The sequence below is a fragment of the Hyperolius riggenbachi genome, chromosome 6 (genome assembly GCF_040937935.1).
Source record: "Hyperolius riggenbachi isolate aHypRig1 chromosome 6, aHypRig1.pri, whole genome shotgun sequence".
Lineage (NCBI taxonomy): Eukaryota > Metazoa > Chordata > Amphibia > Anura > Hyperoliidae > Hyperolius > Hyperolius riggenbachi.
This window is the reverse complement of record NC_090651.1, coordinates 200,273,123-200,294,067: the sequence shown is the minus strand read 5'-3', so window position 1 is coordinate 200,294,067 and position 20,945 is coordinate 200,273,123. Positions and strand designations below refer to the sequence as shown.

At 45.2% G+C, this 20,945-nt stretch overlaps 1 protein-coding gene across 2 annotated transcripts in view; it reads right to left on the bottom strand.

Annotated features, from left to right (window-relative positions):
* UBASH3B (ubiquitin associated and SH3 domain containing B) overlaps positions 1–20,945 on the bottom strand; it is a 263,575-nt gene that overhangs the window by 71,045 nt on the left and 171,585 nt on the right. For both annotated transcript variants that reach the window (XM_068240295.1, XM_068240296.1), the window contains exons 5-7: positions 10,639–10,808; positions 10,205–10,413; positions 5,034–5,166 (exon numbers count right to left, since the gene is read on the bottom strand). In XM_068240295.1, coding sequence (XP_068096396.1) covers positions 5,034–5,166; positions 10,205–10,413; positions 10,639–10,808 — 512 coding nt within the window. The remainder of the gene's footprint in view (positions 1–5,033; positions 5,167–10,204; positions 10,414–10,638; positions 10,809–20,945) is intronic.

The following is a 20,945-nucleotide window of genomic DNA, read 5'->3' as shown; positions in this document are numbered from 1 at the left end:
AATATCCACCACTTATTTCAATTGGGATGAATGGTTTGGTTCTGCAGATAGCTTACTAACCAGACAAGTGATAGATCTTAAAGGGGTCTCCCACCATATTTTACCGGTTAGGATTTGTTCCCACCAAACTCATTTGCATGCACTTCCACAAAGTCATTCATTTTGTGGATCGTAAGCGCATGCACATTCGCATAGGAAACGTCGCATTCTCACTGATGTACTTGAAAAATACAGTGACCGCAAATACACTGCTATACATTTTTGTGCAGAGACACAAGCAGTAAAGTCAGTGGGGCTGTAACCCACTGGAAAGAAAATGCAAATACACAGACAACCCCAAACCACCACCTGACTCAGGTACACTGTTATATTTTGGTTGCTAGAGGGGCCCTCAGTATTAGGTAGCCCCCAATACTTGGTAAATAGATGGAGCCCCCAGTGCAGGTAGTCAGAATCCCTCAGTACACAGTGCCTGCAAAAGTATTCACACACTGCATGGCTTTGTAACTTTTTTGTTACATTCCAACCTGTAATTTTTTTTATTTTATTTTATTTTTTTTGTTCTTTTAAACTTCGCATACGCTCGGTACTTTGCCCAAATATATAAGACAGGCTTCATCAAAGGACACTTTTGTTAAGTTTATTTTGCATCATTGTTTGATAATTTTTTTATTTGCTTATTTTTGCTTAAACTGTGCAGTAACAAAAGAAAAAAATAAAGAAGCTACACAAACCAAATATGCACACATAGCATAATACCCAAGTACCTAATGTACACCGAGCTTCTCTTATCTGTGTGTTGGGTGGATCTAATTTTCAAACATGGTACCATAACAAGCATGCCAAGAGAAGGCCCCCACCAAAACTCGGTACTGCCTGGGGAAGAGGGTGAATAGTTATCTGATATTTTGTCCTATTTGTTGTTTGCTTCAAATAAACTAAATAATACAGCTTCAATGCTGTAGGTGTATTCTGACAAAGAAATAGTGAAAACTCTCAAACAATCAATTTTAATTCCAGGTTGGGAGGCAACACAATATTACTGTAGGTAACCAGGGAGCCCCCCAGTATAGGTAGCCTTAGAACCCACCTACGTAGGTAGTCATAGAGCACTCAAGTATATGCGGCAAGAGAGAGCGGAAGTAACTCACCTCTCCAGGATCCACCTATCTTCTTCCTCCTAGGCGTCCCATCTCGCCCTCCGCAGTGCTGCATGCGCCCAAGCTCCCCCCTTTCCACTGCACCCAGGCCCAGCCCACCCCTTAAACCAGACACGAGTCTGGGTTTTGTAAGCTAAAAGTGAGAACCTTTGAAAACCTGATCACAGATTTAATGATAGAAATATATGGCAGTGTAACTGTAGAATTTTTTTTCCCTTTTCAACAGTGGTCATAGTCACCGCAATTCTCTGACCGCACTGTTAATAATGCATAGGTGGTGCATTGCGGTGCGGTAAGCTATGTTACAAAGCGGGCATTACACCGCAATGCACCACTGTGAACATGGTCTTAAAAGTAAGTCCCGCATCCCCTATGCAATAAACTGTGACTTGAAATGCATCTATTTGTCAACAACAATAACTGCAGCAACATATCACAGGTATATATCTAATGTGCTTCCCCTTTGCTCCCCTTTTTATTAAAACTGTGTTTTAATAACTGCAGCACAACATTTAATAACTGCAACAAAGGGTAAAAACTTTTAGTACAAATATGCAAGTTCCATTTACTACCAGCAATAGTGTATGCAGTTAAGTATGATGATGCTTGCAAGCTAATAAATGTCTGTACATTACACTCGGACTTGTATAGTTCCTGCCTGTCTGACATAGAACCCGGCTACTAGCACTAAGTAGTATGCTGTTAATCCTACAACTAAGTCGCATCCTGTTAATTAATGCTACAAGAAGCAGGTGCTCAAAAAAGTAGGGGCACCAGTCAGGGCCGGATTTACCATAAGGCACGTGCCTGCAGGTGCCGGATGATGGAAAGGTGGCTTACTTCCCTCCCCAAGTGCCTCCCTCCCACCAATGCAAAGTCCCACGCGGAGTGTAAATAAGAGGTTACTTACCCAGGTCTTGGCATTCCATTGACCAGGTCGCCCTTCAGTCTGGGGCATCTCTAGCTACCTAATACTTTATGCCCCTCTAGTTACTTAATACTGAGCATAGCTCTGGCCACCTAATACTAAGGAGCATCTGTAGCAACATATGACAGGCAAGGGAACTAATTAAAAAGTGACAGTTGGGACAGCCAGCACACTTGTGGTGCGGTGGGTGTTTGTAGGTTAATGTAGGGTAAAATCTAGAGCAGGCTTTCTCAACCAGGGTTCCCTGGAACCCCAGGGTTCCTTGAGTACTCTGCAGGGGTTCCTTGGCATTTCCCCCCATCGTGGGGGAAGTATAATAGAGCACATTTTAACCGGTTCAGCGCCGCGGTCCGAAAATCTCATGCATCCGAGCAACGTTCACCTCCCATTCATTCGCCTATAACTTTATTGCTACTTATCACAATGAATTGATCTATAGCTTGTTTTTTCCGCCACCAATTAGGCTTTCTGTGGGTGATACATTTTGCTAAGAGCCACTTTACTGTAAATGCATTTTAACAGGAAGAATAAGAAAAAAACGGAAGAAATTCATTATTTCTCAGTTTTTGGCCATTATAGTTTGAAATTAATATACGCTACCGTAATTAAAACGCATGTATTTTATTTGCCCATCTGTCCCGGTTATTATACCATTTAAACGATGTCCCTATCACAATTTATGGTGCCGATATTTCATTTAGAAATAAAGGTGCATTTTTTCAATTTGCGTCCATCACTATTTATAAGCTTATAATTTTAAATAATATAATAACATATTCTCTTGACATGCATATTTAAAAAGTTCAGACCCTTGGGTAACTATTTATGTTGTTTTTGTTTTTTTTTTTTAATTGTTTTTTTTTTTTTTAAATAAAAAAAAGTGTATGTGGGTAATTTTTGGTGTGGGAGGGAAACTGCTAATTTTAAATGTAAAATAATGTTTTTTTTTAATCAAAAATGTATGTGGGTGCAGTTTACTATTTGGCCACAAGATGGCCACAGTGAAAAAAGTCCTAGATGCGAACCAGCTCGCATCTAGGAACTAAAATGCTGAGGAGTTGTTTCCTGGGGGCAGAAATACCGCGCTCTCTGGAGAGAAAGCGTGGGTATTTCTGCGGGGAAGTTAGATCGGTGAATGGGAATTATATTCCCATTCACTGATCGGGGGGCTAGCGGCGGGCAGCGGGAGCGCGCGCGGGGGCGCGCCCGATCGCGCGCACGAGCCGGCGGCAGCACCAGTGCCTATCTGGACGAGGAAGCTCGTCCAGATAGGCCGAACTGGATAATAGGGGGTACTGTAAAAAGAAGCACTAAATTGGGGGTAAGGAGACAGTATAATGAGTGGCAGTGTAATAGGGGGTAGTGAAATAAACAGCCACACATACTTTTAAAGACCATGCCCCTTGCAAAATAAATGCAGGGGTTCCTCGAGATCAAAATATTGTTTGTAGGGGTTCCTCGAGATCCAAAAGTTATTTGCAGGGTTCCTCCAGGGTAAAATGGTTGAGAAAGGCTGATCTAGAGTGTCGGGTCATCTGTGCCTATAGGCTCCTGTGATCTAAATATGGGCCTGGCACCAGTAGTAGGTAGCCTTCATGCCCATCCTCTCAACCCCCAGATACAAGTATTAGGAACTGTCTGAATAAGTGCAGAGCTGCAGGTAAGTACCTATATAAGTATCTATAACAGATTTCTAATAGTTAAGGCAGCGTCAAAAGTATTAGTCATAAATAACTTACTTCACAATGTGTGTGCTTTCAGAATTTACCAACTTCAATTTGGGTTTACATGGTCTTTTAGGAGACCATGAAAGTTCAGCTTAAACCTCTGATGGTTTCTACCTGATCAGCAGGGCTTCAAGCATTCCCTTTTCCCTGCTGCTGAACACCACAGCTGCGATCCCAAAAGTTATCAAAGTCATCACTTGTACTTCTGGTGTGAAGCAGAAGCAATAGCTATAGATCAAAATCAACAAGAGGCACTCATGTTTACAACATGGTAGAAGTGATCAGAAAGATGGTGCCTTAATTGGCAGCCATGGCCACAGGATTCTGGCTTTTTCTCGTTTTTCTTCCCTTTTCCCTGCCAATTCACCTTGTTTTCCCCCTGAAGGTGTGCAGTGTGGTCCAGTGTAGCCTGAGACACTGGTGCGGGTTGTGGGGAGGTCGGGCCCTGGAGTTCTTTCTGCCTTGCCTCTGCCTGGGTCCGTTGTCTGTGCAGGTACAAGCCATGTGGAGTTCACCGCTGCTACCCAGGAGGTCGGGGCTCCACTGAGGTAGGAAGTCACCACGCTGATCAGGAAATGGTTGTCCTTGCTGGATGCCGGCTCCCTCCATCTATTCATCGGCTGCTGCTGCTCCACCACAGCAGGGACACCTCTGGTTCTGCCCCTCCATGATGCTAGCCACGAAAACCGGAAGTAAGCAGCCCTGCTGAACGCTGGCTAGGACTCTAGACCCACCACAGAAATAAACACTACTGCACCTTTTTAACTGGAACACCTTGGCCAGCACTGCCAGATGCCTAATGTCAGCAATCAGGATCCTCAGCAGTGTCACCCATCACCGCAGGTTTCTTTCATGAAGAACTGGGTCATCACTGTTGAACGTTCGCCTCCCTCTGTAACCTTCCACCCCTCTCCCCTTCGATATCTCCTTATGAAAAATAGATGATGCAAAGTGCGACTGGTAGCACTGTAGTATGGCAGCCTCGGCTCTTGGCCTTCGGACATTTTTACCCCCATCCTTCCAGAACCTGCATGAACCAAAACCAATTACGGGTACAACCCCCGTTTGTACTTAGCGAAAGTAACAATCAAAATCAAGACAGTAGTAGATCAGCAAGACAGCCAGGCAAGTGGCAATTTTTTTAAACAAAGCCAATTGCAGCCTCCGTGGTTCTCTTACTACAGAATTCCTTTCACAGAAGAATGTCTTTCTGCTTACCTGCATAGGCTGACAGATGATGGTAAGTGATGCTGTGTCCACCAGGCTGTGGTCATCTTGTGTTCTTCTGTCCAGTATTCCATCACTGAGGGTATATGAGGCAGCATCTGCAGTGTTAAGAAGGGAGTATGACCTGAAATAGGAAATGCAGTTACAGTGACTTGCTCTTCTAATGAAACATGGAACAATATTAACCACTTGCCGACCGCCCATAGCCAATTGGCAGCGGCAAAGTGGCACGCCCAGGACCGCGTAACGCCAATTGGCGGCGGCTCCTGGGACAGTAGCTGGCCGGGGATCACGCGCTGGGATGTGCGCACATCCGTTGGCAATAGGCTCTGCCCACCCGCGACGTCAACCCACCGGCCGTTCGGAAGCGCCGGCGGGTTGTTAACCCCTGATCTGTCACATGTAATACGTATGATGCACTTTGTAGTGTATACAAAGTGTATTATACAAGCTGCCACCTGCCCTGGTGGTCCCAGTGATCGAGGGACCACCAGGGCAGGAGGCAGCCCCCCTAGGTCGCACCCAAGCACACTGATTCTGCCCCCCCCCCGCCCCCTCATCACCCACAGCACCCCCCCCCCCCAACTCCTGTTTGCACCCAATCACCCCCTAATCACCCATCAATCACCCCCTATCACTATCTGTCAACGCTATTTTTTAGAATAGGTCCTAAACTGCCCCCTGGGGGTTCCTGATCACCCCCCACACCCTCAGATCCTCCCCCCCCCCCCATGTACTGTATACATCTATTCTCCCCTGTAATCACCCACTGATCACATGTCAATCACCCATCATTCACCCCGTCACCACCTGTCACTGCCACCCATCAGATAAGACCCTAACCTGCCCCTTGTGGTCACCTGATCACCTGCCCACACCCTCAGATTTCCCGCAGACCCACCCTCAGATCATCTCCGAAAGTGTATTGTTTACATCTGCTCTCCCCTCTAATCACCCACTGATCACCCATCAATCACCCTGTCACCACCTTTCACTGCTACCCATCAGATCAGACCCTAATCTGCCCCTTGCGGGCACCCAATCACCCGCCCACACCTTCAAATAGCCTCCCAGACCCCCTCTGATCAACTCACCAGTGCATTGCTTGCATATATTCTCCCCTGTAATCACCTACTGATCACCTATCAATCACCCCGTCACCCCCTGTCACTGCTACCCATCAGATCAGATCCTAATCTGCCCCTTGCGGGCACCCAATCACCCGCCCCCACACCCTCAGATAGCCCCCCAGACCCCCTCTGATCAACTCACCAGTGCATTGCTTGCATATATTCTCCCCTGTAATCACCTACTGATCACCTATCAATCACCCCGTCACCCCCTGTCACTGCTACCCATCAGATCAGACCCTAATCTGCCCCTTGCGGGCACCCAATCACCCGCCCACACCCTCAGCTAGCCCCCCAGACCCCCTCTCTGATCACCTCCTTAGTGCATTATTTACATCTGTTCTCCCCTCTAATACCCACTGATCACCCATCAATCATCCCCTGTCACCACCTGTCACTGCTACCCATCATACCCATCAGATCAGACCCTCATCTGCCCCTTGCGGGCACCCACACCCTCAGATCGCCCTCAGACCCCCTTCCGATTACCTCCCCAGTGCATTGCTTGCATCTATTCCCCCCTCTATTCACACCCTGAGACACCCATCAATCACCTCCTGTCACCACCTGTCACCCCCTAGCACACCTACCCATCAAATCGCGCCCTAATTTGCCCAGTGTGGGCTCCTGATCACTCGGCCAAACCCTCAGACCCCCTTCCGATTACCTCCCCAGTGCATTGCTTGCATCTATTCCCCCCTCTATTTACACCCTGAAACACCCATCAATCACCTCCTGTCACCACCTGTCACCCCCTAGCACACCTACCCATCAAATCAGGCCCTAATTTGCCCAGTGTGGGCTCCTGATCACTCGGCCAAACCCTCAGACCCCCTTCCGATTACCTCCCCAGTGCATTGCTTGCATCTATTCCCCCCTCTATTCACACCTTGAGACACCCATCAATCACCTCCTGTCACCACCTGTCACCCCCTAGCACACCTACCCATCAAATCAGGCCCTAATTTGCCCCGTGTGGGCTCCTGATCACTCGGCCAAACCCTCAGACCCCCTTCCGATTACCTCCCCAGTGCATTGCTTGCATCTATTCCCCCCTCTATTCACACCCTGAGACACCCATCAATCACCTCCTGTCACCACCTGTCACCCCCTAGCACACCTACCCATCAAATCAGGCCCTAATTTGCCCCGTGTGGGCTCCTGATCACTCGGCCAAACCCTCAGACCCCCTTCCGATTACCTCCCCAGTGCATTGCTTGCATCTATTCTCCCCTCTAATCACCCCTGAGACTCCCATCAATCACCTCCTGTCACAACCTGTCACCCCCTAGCACTCCTATCCATCAGATCAGGCCCTAATCTGCCCCCTGCGGGCTTCTGATCACCTGGCCAAACCCTCACCCGCCCCACCACAGTGACAGAATTTTTTTTCTGATCACTGCTGGTATGACTTAATTGTGGCTGAGACCAACCGTTATGCCCCACAATACGCAACCACCAATCCAAGAAGCTACTACGCCCAGCCTTTTCGGTAGAAGCCACTCCAAGGTTCCAAACGTAACATTTTTTGGAGCCTTCTCCTTAACATGGGTCTAGTCAAAAACAATGTACTGCGGTCTTATTGGTCTACGCACTCAATACATCACATGCCCATGTTCTCTGCTGCCATGTCCAGGTCACGATTTGAGAACATCCTGCGCTTCCTGCACTTCAGTGCCAATACAACCTGTCATCTAAGAGGCCACCCTGCTTCTGACTGGTTTCACACAAAAAATCGGCCCCTCAGACCACCTGTCATCAAAATTTGCAGATGCTTATACCCCTGAACCCCTGATGCCATTTTGAGGCATTTGGTTTCCAGACTACTCCTCACGGTTTAGGGCCCCTAAAATGCCAGGGCAGTATAGGAACCCCACAAGTGACCCCATTTTAGAAAGAAGACACCCCAAGGTATTCTGTTATGTGTATGATGAGTTCATAGAAGATTTTATTGTTTGTCACAAGTTAGTAGAAAATGACACTTTGTGAAAAAAAAACAATAAAAATTAATTTCCACTTGTGACAAAAATAAAATCTTCTATGAACTCACCATACTCCAAACAGAATACCTTGGGGTGTTGTTTTTCTAAAATGGGGTCACTTGTGGGGTTCCTAAACTGCCCTGGCATTTTAGGGGACCTAAACTGTGAGGAGTAGTCTGGAAATCAAATGCTTCACAATGACCTGTGAAATCCTAAAGGTACTCATAGGACTTTGGGCCCCTTAGCGCACCTAGGCTGCAAAAAATTGTCACACGTGGTATTGCCATATGTGTAAAAATACACCCCAAAACACATTATACTATTTCTCCTGAGTACGGCGATACCACATGTGTGGCACTTTTTTGCAGCCTAGGTGCGCTAAGGGGCCCAAATTCCTATGAGCACCTTTAGGCTTTACAGGGGTGCTTACAATTTAGCATTCCCTAAAATGCCAGGACAGTAAACACACACCACAAATGACCCCATTTTGGAAAGTAGACACCCCAAAGTATTCAGAGAGGGGCATGGTGAGTTCGTGGCAGATTTCAGAAGTTAGAAGAAATGGAAACTTTTTTTTATTTTTTATTTTTGTCACAAAGTGTCATTTTCCGCTAACGTGTGACAAAAAATAAAATCTCCTATGAACTCATGACCATGCCTCTTAGTGAATACTTTGGGATATCTTCTTTCCAAAATGGGATAATTTGGGGGGTATTTATACTACTGGAATTCTAGCACCTCATGAAACATGACAGGTGCTCAGAAAAGTCAGAGATGCTTCAAACTGGGGAAATTCACTTTCTGCACCATAGTTTGTAAACGCTATAACTTTTACCCAAACAAAAAAAATCCAATAAGTGTCTATTTATTGATCAAAGACATGTAGCACAATAAATTTAGACAAAAATAAATATAGAAATTTTGCTTTATTTGAAAAATGTCAGCACAGAAAGTTAAATTAAATCATTTTTTTGACAAAATTCATGTCTTTTTTGATGAATATAATAAAAACTAAAAATCACAGCAGCAATCAAATAGCACCAAAAGAAAGTTGTATTAGTGACAAGAAAAGGAGGTAAAATTCATTTAGATAGTAGGTTGTATGACCGAGCAATAAACCGTTAAAGCTGCAGTGGTCTGAATGGTCCTTAATTAAGGGGTTTTAAGACTGCGGTCCTTAAGTGGTTAAATGGCTAGACCATTGAATAATAATGTTTCAGTTGAAGGTTGCCCAGTCAGCTGAGTTACTTGCTGTCTTCTTGCAACACTTGGCAACTCCTGCACTTCTAGTCATCAAGTCTCACTCTACTCCCTTTAACCTTGAATATTGATGTTCCCATCTACCATGTCTCCTCCAAACTCCATAACATGAAATAAAAATCCTCCTGGCATCCTCTGGGTCCCTTCTGCAGTCCCGCTGGCTGCTCCGGTAATCCGGCAACTTCAGCTGTGCGGCCCATGCGTGCACTCGGCTCGACATCACGCCGGTCACCGTAAGCATCCTGCGCATGCGCGGTCCAGTCTATAGAGAACCACACATGCGCAGGAAGCTTATGCCGACTGGCATGATGATGCGCCAGTTGCGCGCATGGCCCGCAGCTGGAGTAACCAGATTGCCGGAGCCACCAACAGGACATCAAAAGGCATCCAAAGGATGTCAGAAGGCCTCACAGGATATGGGGGTGGGGGGGGGGGCTTTGGATAGGTAGAGGAAGCCCCAGGTAAGTCCAGATTTCAATTTTATGCCTCTGCCCAGGGTCCCTTTAGCATAGTAGCAGGCAAATATTATCTCACCCAGGCATTCAAGAAAGGTCTCCCTTGAAAGTCTTTTTATATTGTGAAGCAGCTGTGCCCAGCTGGTAATTTGGGCATCATAGACTGCAATAGTAATTCCAGTAATAGTGGTGCTCAGTGTATAAGAATATACAAGAATGGAAGCTAAAGGTATGCATCTGATGTCTTGGCAACACCATTTACATTAATGTCTCCATGTTTTATACACAAGGTTTTTTTGAGATCCATTCTTTGCTCACAGCCTGTATGGACTCACCCATGAAACACCCAGGTGCCACACTCATCTGCTTTCGCCACATAGTTTTCAGGTAAGAGACCAGAACATCCTGTTGCTAGAGAAGATCCAAAGATCCACCCTTCACTGGTGGTTGTCTGCTCTCCTGGTGACATGAAGATGTAATCACCTGGTACTAACTCCAGCTCGTCATCATTTTGTGGCATGTAGGGGTATAACACCTGCAATGTCTAAGGAGAACAAAGAGGTACAAAAATGTCATGTCATGTTATTCACAGAACCAGCACCTGTAGGAAGATAAAGTTACTATAATGGTCATTTATGCTGTTTTCTCAAAATTTACAGATACTGGAAACTTTAATTATTGCTGTTTAACCATGATTACTGAACACCACCACCACACAAACTACACCACCAAGCCACATAGAAAAAAATAATCCGGAATGAGCTGCTACCTCATGGTTGATGTATCGGATGTCCCGGGAAAATATTGCAGCCACCCAGTCACAACCCATGTTGATGTCGATGTTATGTGCCAGTTTTTCTAGCGTGGGCTGGTGATCAGCCTGAAAATGGTAAGCCAGTGTCACATGCAACTGCTTCTTGTGTGGCTCCACCCGGACGTCTGCAATACAGTACAAGGTAACACTTGTCATTTAACATTAAAGTGTACATGATGGGGAATATTGCACATGAGCATAAGTCACTGCTAGATTCAGGAAGCTCTCACATATACTTTTGGATGGCTCTACAGCCTCTCATTTCCAGATTTCATGTCTCTCTCTCTGAGAAAATAAATGTCTGCATAGAACTGGAATTGATGTACCCATATCACCAAATTCTTGTCAACCCACAGTTTTATGTGCAGCCTGGAAAGCGGTTCTCTTGAATTCAGTTCAGGCCTCCAACATGGTTTCTTTAAAGAACTCCTGAGTTGAGAGGGATATGGAGGCTGCCCTATTTATTTCCTTGTAAACAATTCCAGTTGCCTGGCAGTCCTGTTGATCTTCTGGCATACATAGTGTGAGTCAAAACCCTGGAACAAGCATATGGCTAATCTGGTAAAACCTGAGTCAGCTGAGTAGAGTACCAGATTTGCTGCATGCTTGTTCAGGGTCTATGGCTAAAAGTATTAGAGACACAGGATTAGGAAGAATACCAGGTAACTGGTATAGTTTAAAAAGAAATAAATATGGCAGTCTCCATATCACTTTCACCTCCGGTTCCCTTTAAAGGACAAAATAATCCAAGGTGGAATCGCACACCAAATCCAGGATACAGGTGGGTGATGGAACGTGGGAAACCAAAGTCAATAAATAAAATCATTTTGGGGCCATGGTGGGACCCCTTTGTTAAAGCACACACTAGAATGAAAGACGTGAAATGAAACTCAGCAAGCACATAAATACACCATTGATTAAGATACAAGGTTGTCATAGGAAAGGAGCACATGATCATGTAGAATACACTAGGTAAAGGAGGAACCTGCCAAAGGCTTACAATGTAAGTTACCTGATCTATTTCGCTGCAGTAGTGTTAAATAACACCAGAAACAAGCATATGGCTAATCTTATCAGATCTGACAATAATGTCAGAAACACACAATTTTCTGCATGCTTGTTCAGGGTCTATGGCAAAAAGTATTAGAGGCAGAGGATTAGCGGGATAGCCAGGCAACTAGTATTTTTTTAAAAGGAGAATAAGTTACATAGTTACATAGTTATTTTGGTTGAAAAAAGGCATACATCCATCGAGTTCAACCAGACAACAAAATACAACACCAGCCTGCTCCCTCACATATCCCTGTTGATCCAGAGGAAGGCAAAAAAAAACCTTACAAGGCATGGTCCAATTAGTCCCAAAAGGGAAAAAAAAATTCCTTCCCTATTCCAGATGGCAATCAGATCAAATCAGATAAAATCCCTGGATCAACATCATTAGGCATTACCTAGTAATTGTAGCCATGGATGTCTTTCAACGCAAGGAAAGCATCTAAGCCCTCTTTAAAGAGAAGCTGTTAGGTATAAGGTCTCAGAGAAAATAAACACATATATCAGTAGCTAAAGATTGGCTGTACTTACATTACATATGCATTTCACTGTCCACGTTTGGATTTCACAGAATTTGTATATAGTATATGCAGAGATAGATGCTCCTGACAGCTCATGGCAGGCTCCATGTTTTTCTGTCAAATGTGTCCTCATGTCCTGCCTGCTTCCTGATCACAGATAAGCTTTTACTTGAACAACACAGTGTGCAGTGAATATTAATGAGCCATGTGGCTAGGAACAATAGCTGACTCCTGCAGTGTACTCTGCCCGAGATTTATCAGTGCTACGCGATTACAAGCTGCTGTAACGTCTCATTAGCAGCCGAGGGGAGAGCCCCAGAATGCTTTGCAGTATGGTATGCGGCTTGCTTCTTCTTAAGAATAACAGCCTTGCTGATAAGCACACATCAAAGGTAACTGAGATTTTTATCTTCACTAATTGCTTTTGGGCTTCCTTATAAACTGTTTAACACAGGAGAATAGAGGTTTAAATTAGCTTCTGCAGCCTGACAGTTACTCTTTAAATGCAGGTATATAGTTTGCCATAACGACTTCCTGTGGCAATGCATTCCACATCTTAATCACTCTTACTGTAAAGAACCCTATCCTAAATAAATGGCTAAAACGTTTTTCCTCCATGCGCAGATCATGTTCTCTAGTTCTTTGAGAAGGCCTAGGGACAAAAAGCTCATCCGCCAAGCTATTATATTGCCCTCTGATGTATTTATACATGTTAATTAGATCCCCTCTAAGGCGTCTTTTCTCTAGACTAAATAAACCCAGTTTATCTAACCTTTCTTGGTAAGTGAGACCTTCCATCCCACGTATCAATTTTGTTGCTCGTCTCTGCACCTGCTCTAAAACTGCAATATCTTTTTTGTAATGTGGTGCCCAGAACTGAATTCCATATTCCAGATGTGGCCTTACTAGAGAGTTAAACAGGGGCAATATTATGCTCGCATCTCAAATTTTTATTTCCCTTTTAATGCATCCCAAAATTGTGTTAGCTTTAGCTGCAGCGGCTTGGCATTGAGTACGATTATTTAACTTGTTGTCGATGAGTACTCCTAAGTCTTTCTTCAAGTTTGATGTCTCCAACTGTATCCCATTTATTTTGTATGGTGCTAGACCAGGCATGGGCAAACTCGGCCCTCCAGCTGTTACAGAACTACAAGTCCCACAATGCATTTGCCGTTATGAGTCATGACTGTGGCTGTCAGACTCCTGCAATGCATTGTGGGACTTGTAGTTCCTTAACAGCTGGAGGGCCAAGTTTGCACATGGCTGTGCTAGACCATTGGTACAACCAAAATGCATGACTTTACATTTTTCAACATTGAATTTCATCTGCCATGTATGTGCCCATATAGCCATCCTATCCAGATCCTGTTGCAATATGACACTATCTTCCTGAGAGTTGATGATTCTGCACAATTTTGTATCATCTGCAAAAATAGCAACATTGCTCACTACTGAATCTACTAGGTCATTAATAAATAAATTGAAGAGCACTGGACCCAGAACAGACCCGTGTGGTACCCCACTGCTAACAGTCTCCCATTTTGAGTACGATCCATTGACCACAACTCTTTGTTTTCTGTCCATTAGCCAGTTCCCTATCCATGCACACAGACTCTTCCCCAGTGCTTGCATCCTCAACTTTTGCACCAGACTTTTGTGGGGAACAGTGTCGAAGGCCTTTATCAAAGTCCAAGTATATCACATCTGCAGCATTCCCAATATCCACATTAGCGGTCACTACCTCTCTTAGTAACCCCTCAAATAGTTTGCATACAACTGATGTTAAGCTTACAGGTCTATAATTTCCTAGATCTGATTTTTTGCCCTTCTTAAATAATGGGAAAACGTGGGGTTTATCTATAACTGAACTTAATTCCCTTAGGACCCGAGGATGCATGCCATCCAGGCCAGGTGCCTTGTCTGTTTTTAATTTATTTAGACAAGGCACCTGGCCCGGATGGCATGCATCCATATAAATATGGCAGCCTCTATATATCTCTCGTTACAGTTGTCCTATAACCCCCTTAGCGGTCTAAGAGCAGTGCAATTTTTTAGCATGCCTTTAGACCCTAAAAAAAAAATCACACTGCAGAGAGATCTGCAACACCTCCCTGGGATGCAGTGTTGCAGTTCTCCCTCCGTCCTCCGGGTGGCGCTGTAACCCTATAGTGAGATTGCTGACTGTCGTCATGACGATAGATGGCGATCTCACCAGGGGAAAGCAGAGCCTTGGAAGAGAGGAAGAAGAATGGCGGCAGACATCGGGATCCCCCGGGAGGTGAGTAAAAACGCTCACTGCGCGCATTGGTCTGCATAGACCTCCCGGCGGCTACCACGAGTTCAGCTCCGGATAACCGCTCCAAGCTTGTTTTGTCCACCCCAAAATCAGAAATTCTGATCTGATTGATTGTAAATAATCTCAGTTGATGGGCACAATCGATTACGAACGATTATAAAAAATAGTCGTCCAATTGGATTTTTCGTCACACCAAAATGCCGATTTTATTGTTGGTTGTGATAAATAGGAAGCAAAGATTGGTTTGTTGATGGTGTAGTGAACAATTTTTCTTCCAATCTTATTTCCTGTTTTCTCAATTGAGGAGTTGCCAGCTGCTGCTCTGCGTATCTGTTAGTTTTGATGACCATTTTATCAATGACGTCATCCGTCAGGAATAACACCAAGTACGCCAAAAGGTCGTCGCTGTCAACGTCCACTTTTAATCCTGGCGCTCCGTTAAAGGGAAATCTTGCCAGCGCTGCCTGTACTGAGCTGCAGTCAAGAGGGAACATTGCTGATGTCAAGCAATGAGTCGTCACTGTCAGTGTCGCTGTGAGATGAGGAAATTGCTTTTGGCATACAGAGACACTTGGACACCTTGGATGCTGTGAAAATCGCACTGGTAAAGGGAAAATCTCACTGGACAAACTTCCACAGATAACTCTGAGGTAAGTATGTAAAGTGGGATGCAAAAGTTTGGACAACCTTGTTAATCGTCATGATTTTCCTGTATAAATCCTTGGTTGTTACAATAAAAAAGGTCAGTTAAATATATCATTCAGGAGACACACACAATGATATTTGAAAACTGAAATTAAGTTTATTGGATGTACAGAAAGTGTGAAATAATGGTTTAAACAAAATTAGGCAGGTGCATAAATTTGGGCACTACAACAAAGAAATGAAATCAATATTTACTAGATCCTCCTTTTGCAGAAATTACAGCCTCTAAACGCTTCCTGTAGGTTCCAATGAGAGTCTGGATTCTGGTTAAAGGTATTTTGGACCATTCCTCTTTACAAAACATCTTTAGTTCATTCCGGTTTGATGGCTTCCGAGCATAGACAGCTCTCTTTAACTCACACCACAGATATTCAATTATATTCAGGTCTGGGGACTGAGATGACCATTCCAGAAAGTTGTACTTGTTCCACTGCATGAATGCCTTAGTGGATTTTGAACAGTATTTAGGGTCAATGTCTTGTTGAAAGATCCAGCCCTGCCGCAGCTTCAGCTTTCTCACTGATTCCTAGACATTGGTCTCCAGAATCTGCTGATACTGAGTGGAATCCATGCGTCCCTCAACTTTGACAAGATTCCCAGTCCCTGCACTGGCCACACAGCCCCACAGCATGATGGAACCACCACCATATTTTACTGTAGGTAGCAGGTGTTTTTCTTGGAATGCTATGTTCTTTTTCCTCCATGCACAATGCCCATTGTTATGTCCAAATAAGTCAATTTTAGTTTCATCAGTCCACAGCACCTTATTCCAAAATAGTTACATAGTTACATAGTTATTTTGGTTGAAAAAAGACATACGTCCATCGAGTTCAACCAGTACAAAGTACATCTCCAGCCCGTCCCCCACATACCCCTGTTGAAGCTGGCTTGTCCAAATGTGCTTAACCACTTGAGGACCTAGGGCTTTCTACCCCTTAAGGACCGGCCACTTTTTTTCCATTCAGACCACTGCAGCTTTCACGGTTTATTGCTCGCTCATACAACCTACCACCTAAATGAATTTTGGCTCCTTTTCTTGTCACTAATAAAGCTTTCTTTTAGTGCTATTTGATTGCTCCTGCGATTTTTACTTTTTATTATATTCAGCAAAAAAGACATGAATTTTGGCAAAAAAATGATTTTTTTAACTTTCTGTGCTGACAGTTTTCAAATAAAGTAAAATTTCTGTATACATGCAGCGCGAAAAATGTGGACAAACATGTTTTTGATAAAAAAAAAAAAACCCATTCAGTGTATATTTATTGGTTTGGGTAAAAGTTATAGCGTTTACAAACTATGGTGCAAAAAGTGAATTTTCCCATTTTCAAGCATCTCTGACTTTTCTGACCCTCTGTCATGTTTCATGAGGGGCTAGAATTCCAGGATAGTATAAATACCCCCCAAATGACCCCATTTTGGAAAGAAGACATCCCAAAGTATTCACTGAGAGGCATAGTGAGTTCATAGAAGATATTATTTTTTGTCACAAGTAAGCGGAAAATGACACTTTGTGAAAAAAAAAAAAAAAAAAAAAAGTTTCCATTTCTTCTAACTTGCGACAAAAAAAAAATGAAATCTGCCACGGACTCACCATGCCCCTCTCTGAATACCTTGAAGTGTCTACTTTCCAAAATGGGGTCATTTGTGGGGTGTGTTTACTGTCCTGACATTTTGGGGGGTGCTAAATTGTAAGCACCCCTGTAAAGCCTAAAGGTGCTCATTGGACTTTGGACCCCTTAGTGCAGTTAGGCTGCAAAAAAGTGCCACACATGTGGTATTGCCGTACTCAGAAGTAGTATAATGTGTTTTGGGGTGTATTTTTACACATACCCATGCTGGGTGGGAGAAATATCTCTGTAAATGACAATTTGTTAATTTTTTTTACACACAATTGTCCATTTACAGAGATCTTTCTCCCACTCAGCATGGGTATGTGTAAAAATACACCACAAAACACATTATACTACTTCTCCTGAGTACGGCGATACCACATGTGTGGCACTTTTTTGCACCCTAACTGCGCTAAAGGGCCCAAAGTCCAATGAGTACCTTTAGAATTTCACAGGTCATTTTGAGAAATTTCGTTTCAAGACTACTCCTCACGGTTTAGGGCCCCTAAAATGCCAGGGCAGTATAGGAACCCCACTAATGACCCCATTTTAGAAAGAAGACACCCCAAGGTATTCCGTTAGGAGTATGGTGAGTTCATAGAAGTTTTTATTTTTTTGTCACAAGTTAGCGGAAATTGATTTTAATAGTTTTTTTTCACAAAGTGTCATTTTCCGCTAACTTGTGACAAAAAATAAAATCTTCTATGAACTCACCATACTCCGTACGGAATACCTTTGGGTGTCTTCTTTCTAGAATGGGGTCATTTGTGGGGTTCCTATACTGCCCTGGCATTTTAGGGGCCCTAAACCGTGAGGAGTAGTCTTGAAACCAAATGTCGCAAAATGACCTGTGAAATCCTAAAGGTACTCATTGGACTTTGGGCCCCTTAGCGTACTTAGGGTGTAAAAAAGTGCCACACATGTGGTACCGCCGTACTCAGGAGAAGTAGTATAATGCGTTTTGGGGTGTATTTTTACACATACCCATGCTAAGTGGGAGAAATATCTCTGTAAATGACAATTGTTTGATTTTTTTACACACAATTGTCCATTTACATAGAAATTTCTCCCATCCAGCATGGGTATGTGTAAAAATACACCCCAAAACACATTATACTACTTTTCCTGAGTACGGCGGTACCACATGTGTGACAATTTTTTGCAGCCTAGGTGCGCTAAGGGGCCCAACGTCCTATTCACAGGTCATTTTGAAGCATTTGTTTTCTAGACTACTCCTCGCGGTTTAGGGCCCCTAAAATGCCAGGGCAGTATAGGAACCCCACAAGTGACCCCATTTTAGAAAGAAGACACCCCAAGGTATTCCGTTAGGTGTATGGCGAGTTCATAGAAGATTTTATTTTTTGTCACAAGTTAGTGAAAAATTACACTTTGTGAAAAAAACCCAATAAAAATTAATTTCCGCTAACTTTTGACAAAAAATAAAATCTTCTATGAACTCGTCATACACCTAACAGAATACCTTGGGGTGTCTTTTTTTCTAAAATGGGGTCACTTGTGGGGTTCCTATACCGCCCTGGCATTTTACAGGCCCAAAACCGTGAGTAGTCTGGAAACCAAATGTCTCAAAATGACTGTTCAGGGGTATAAGCATCTGCAAATTTTGATGACAGGTGGTCTATGAGGGGGCGAATTTTGTGGAACCGGTCATAAGCAGGGTGGCCTTTTAGATGACAGGTTGTATTGGGCCTGATCTGATGGATAGGAGTGCTAGGGGGGTGACAGGAGGTGATTGATGGGTGTCTCAGGGGGTGGTTAGAGGGGAAAATAGATGCAATCAATGCACTGGGGAGGTGATCGGAAGGGGGTCTGAGGGGGATCTGAGGGATTGGCCGAGTGATCAGGAGCCCACACGGGGCAAATTGGGGCCTGATCTGATGGGTAGGTGTGCTAGGGGGTGACAGGAGGTGATTGATGGGTGTCTCAAGGTGTGATTAGAGGGGGGAATAGATGCAAGCAATGCACTGGCGAGGTGATCAGGGCTGGGGTCTGAGGGCATTCTGAGGGTGTGGGCGGGTGATTGAGTGCCCTAGGGGCAGATAGGGGTCTAATCTGATAGGTAGCAGTGACAGGGGGTGATCTGATGTCGGATCTGCGGGCGATCTATTGGTGTGGGTGGGTGATCAGTTTGCCCGCAAGGGGCAGGTTAGGGGCTGATTGATGGGTGGCAGTGACAGCGGGTGATTGATGGGTGGCAGTGACAGGGGGTGATTGATGGGTGGCAGTGACAGGGGGTGATTGATAGGTGATTGACAGGTAATCAGTGGGTTATTACAGGGGAGAACAGATGTAAATATTGCACTGGCGAATTGATAAGGGGGGGGGTCTGAGGGCAATCTGAGCGTGTAGGCGGGCGATTGGGTGCCCGCAAGGGGCAGATTAGGGTCTGATCTGATGGGTAACAGTGACAGGTGGTGATAGGTGGTGATAGGGGGTGATTGATGGGTAATTAGTGGGTGTTTAGAGGAGAGAATAGATGTAAACAATGGATTTGGGAGGTGATCTGATGTCGGATCTGCGGGCGATCTATTGGTGTGGGTGGGTGATCAGATTGCCCGCAAGGGGCAGGTTAGGGGCTGATTGTTGGGTGGCAGTGACAGGGGGTGATTGATGGGTGATAGGTGATTGGCAGGTGATTGACAGGTGATCAGTGGGTTATTACAGGGAAGGACAGATGTAATTAATGCACTGGCGAATTGATAAGGGGGGGGGTCTGAGGGCAATCTGAGCGTGTGGGCGGGTGATTGGGTGCCCGCAAGGGGCAGATTAGGGTCTGATCTGATAGGTAACAGTGACAGGTGGTGATAGGGGGTGATTGATGGGTGATTGATGGGTAATTAGTGGGTGTTTAGAGAAGATAACAGATGTAAACAATACATTTGGGAGGTAATCTGACGGCGGGTTTGCGGGCGATCTAATGGTGTGGGTGGGTGATCAGATTGCCCGCAAGGGGCAGGTTAGGGGCTAATTGATGGGTGGCAGTGACAGGGGGTGACAGGGGGTGATTGATGGGTGATAGGTGATTGGCAGGTGATTGACAGGTGATCAGTGGGTTATTACAGGGAAGAACAGATGTAATTAATGCACTGGTGAATTGATAAGGGGGGGTCAGAGGGCAATCTGAGCGTGTGGGCGGGTGATTGGGTGCCCGCAAGGGGCAGATTAGGGTCTGATCTGATAGGTAAAAGTGACAGGTGGTGATAGGGGGTGATTGATGGGTGATTGATGGGTAATTAGTGGGTGTTTAGAGGAGAGAATAGATGTAAACAATGGATTTGGGAGGTGATCTGATGTCGGATCTGCGGGCGATCTATTGGTGTGGGGGGGTGATCAGATTGCCCGCAAGGGGCAGGTTAGGGGCTGGCTGATGGGTGGCAGTGACAGGGGGTGATTGACGGGTGATTGATGGGTGATTGACAGGTGATTGACAGGTGATCAGGGGGATAGATGCATACAGTAAACAGGGGGGGTGGTCTGGGGGGGGGGGGTCTGGGGAGAATCTGAGGGGTGGGGGGTGATCAGGAGGGGGCAGGGAGCAGGGTGGGGGATAAAAAAAAAATAGCGTTGACAGATAGTGACAGGGAGTGATTGATGGGTGATTAGGGGGGTGATTGGGTGCAAACAGGGGTCTGGGGGGTGGGCAGGGGGGGGTCTGATGGGTGCTGTGGGCGATCTGGGGCAGGGGGGGGGGGGGAAATCAGTGTGCTTGGTGCAGACTAGGGTGGCTGCAGCCTGCCCTGGTGGTCCCTCGGACACTGGGACCACCAGGGCAGGAGACAGCCTGTATAATACACTTTGTAAACATTACAAAGTGTATTATACACTTTGTATGCGGCGATCGCGGGGTTAACATCCCGCCGGCGCTTCCGTATAGCCGGCGGGATGTTGCGGCGGGTGAGCGGCGCCAGGCGGAGCCGGAGGATCGCGTCACTGATGACGCGATCGCTCCGCCCATGCCCCTACAAAGACCGCCGCCAATTGTCAATACGGCGGTCCTTGCGGGGTGCACTTCCCGGCCGCCAATTGTCAATACGGCGGTCGGGAAGTAGTTAAGCATACCTC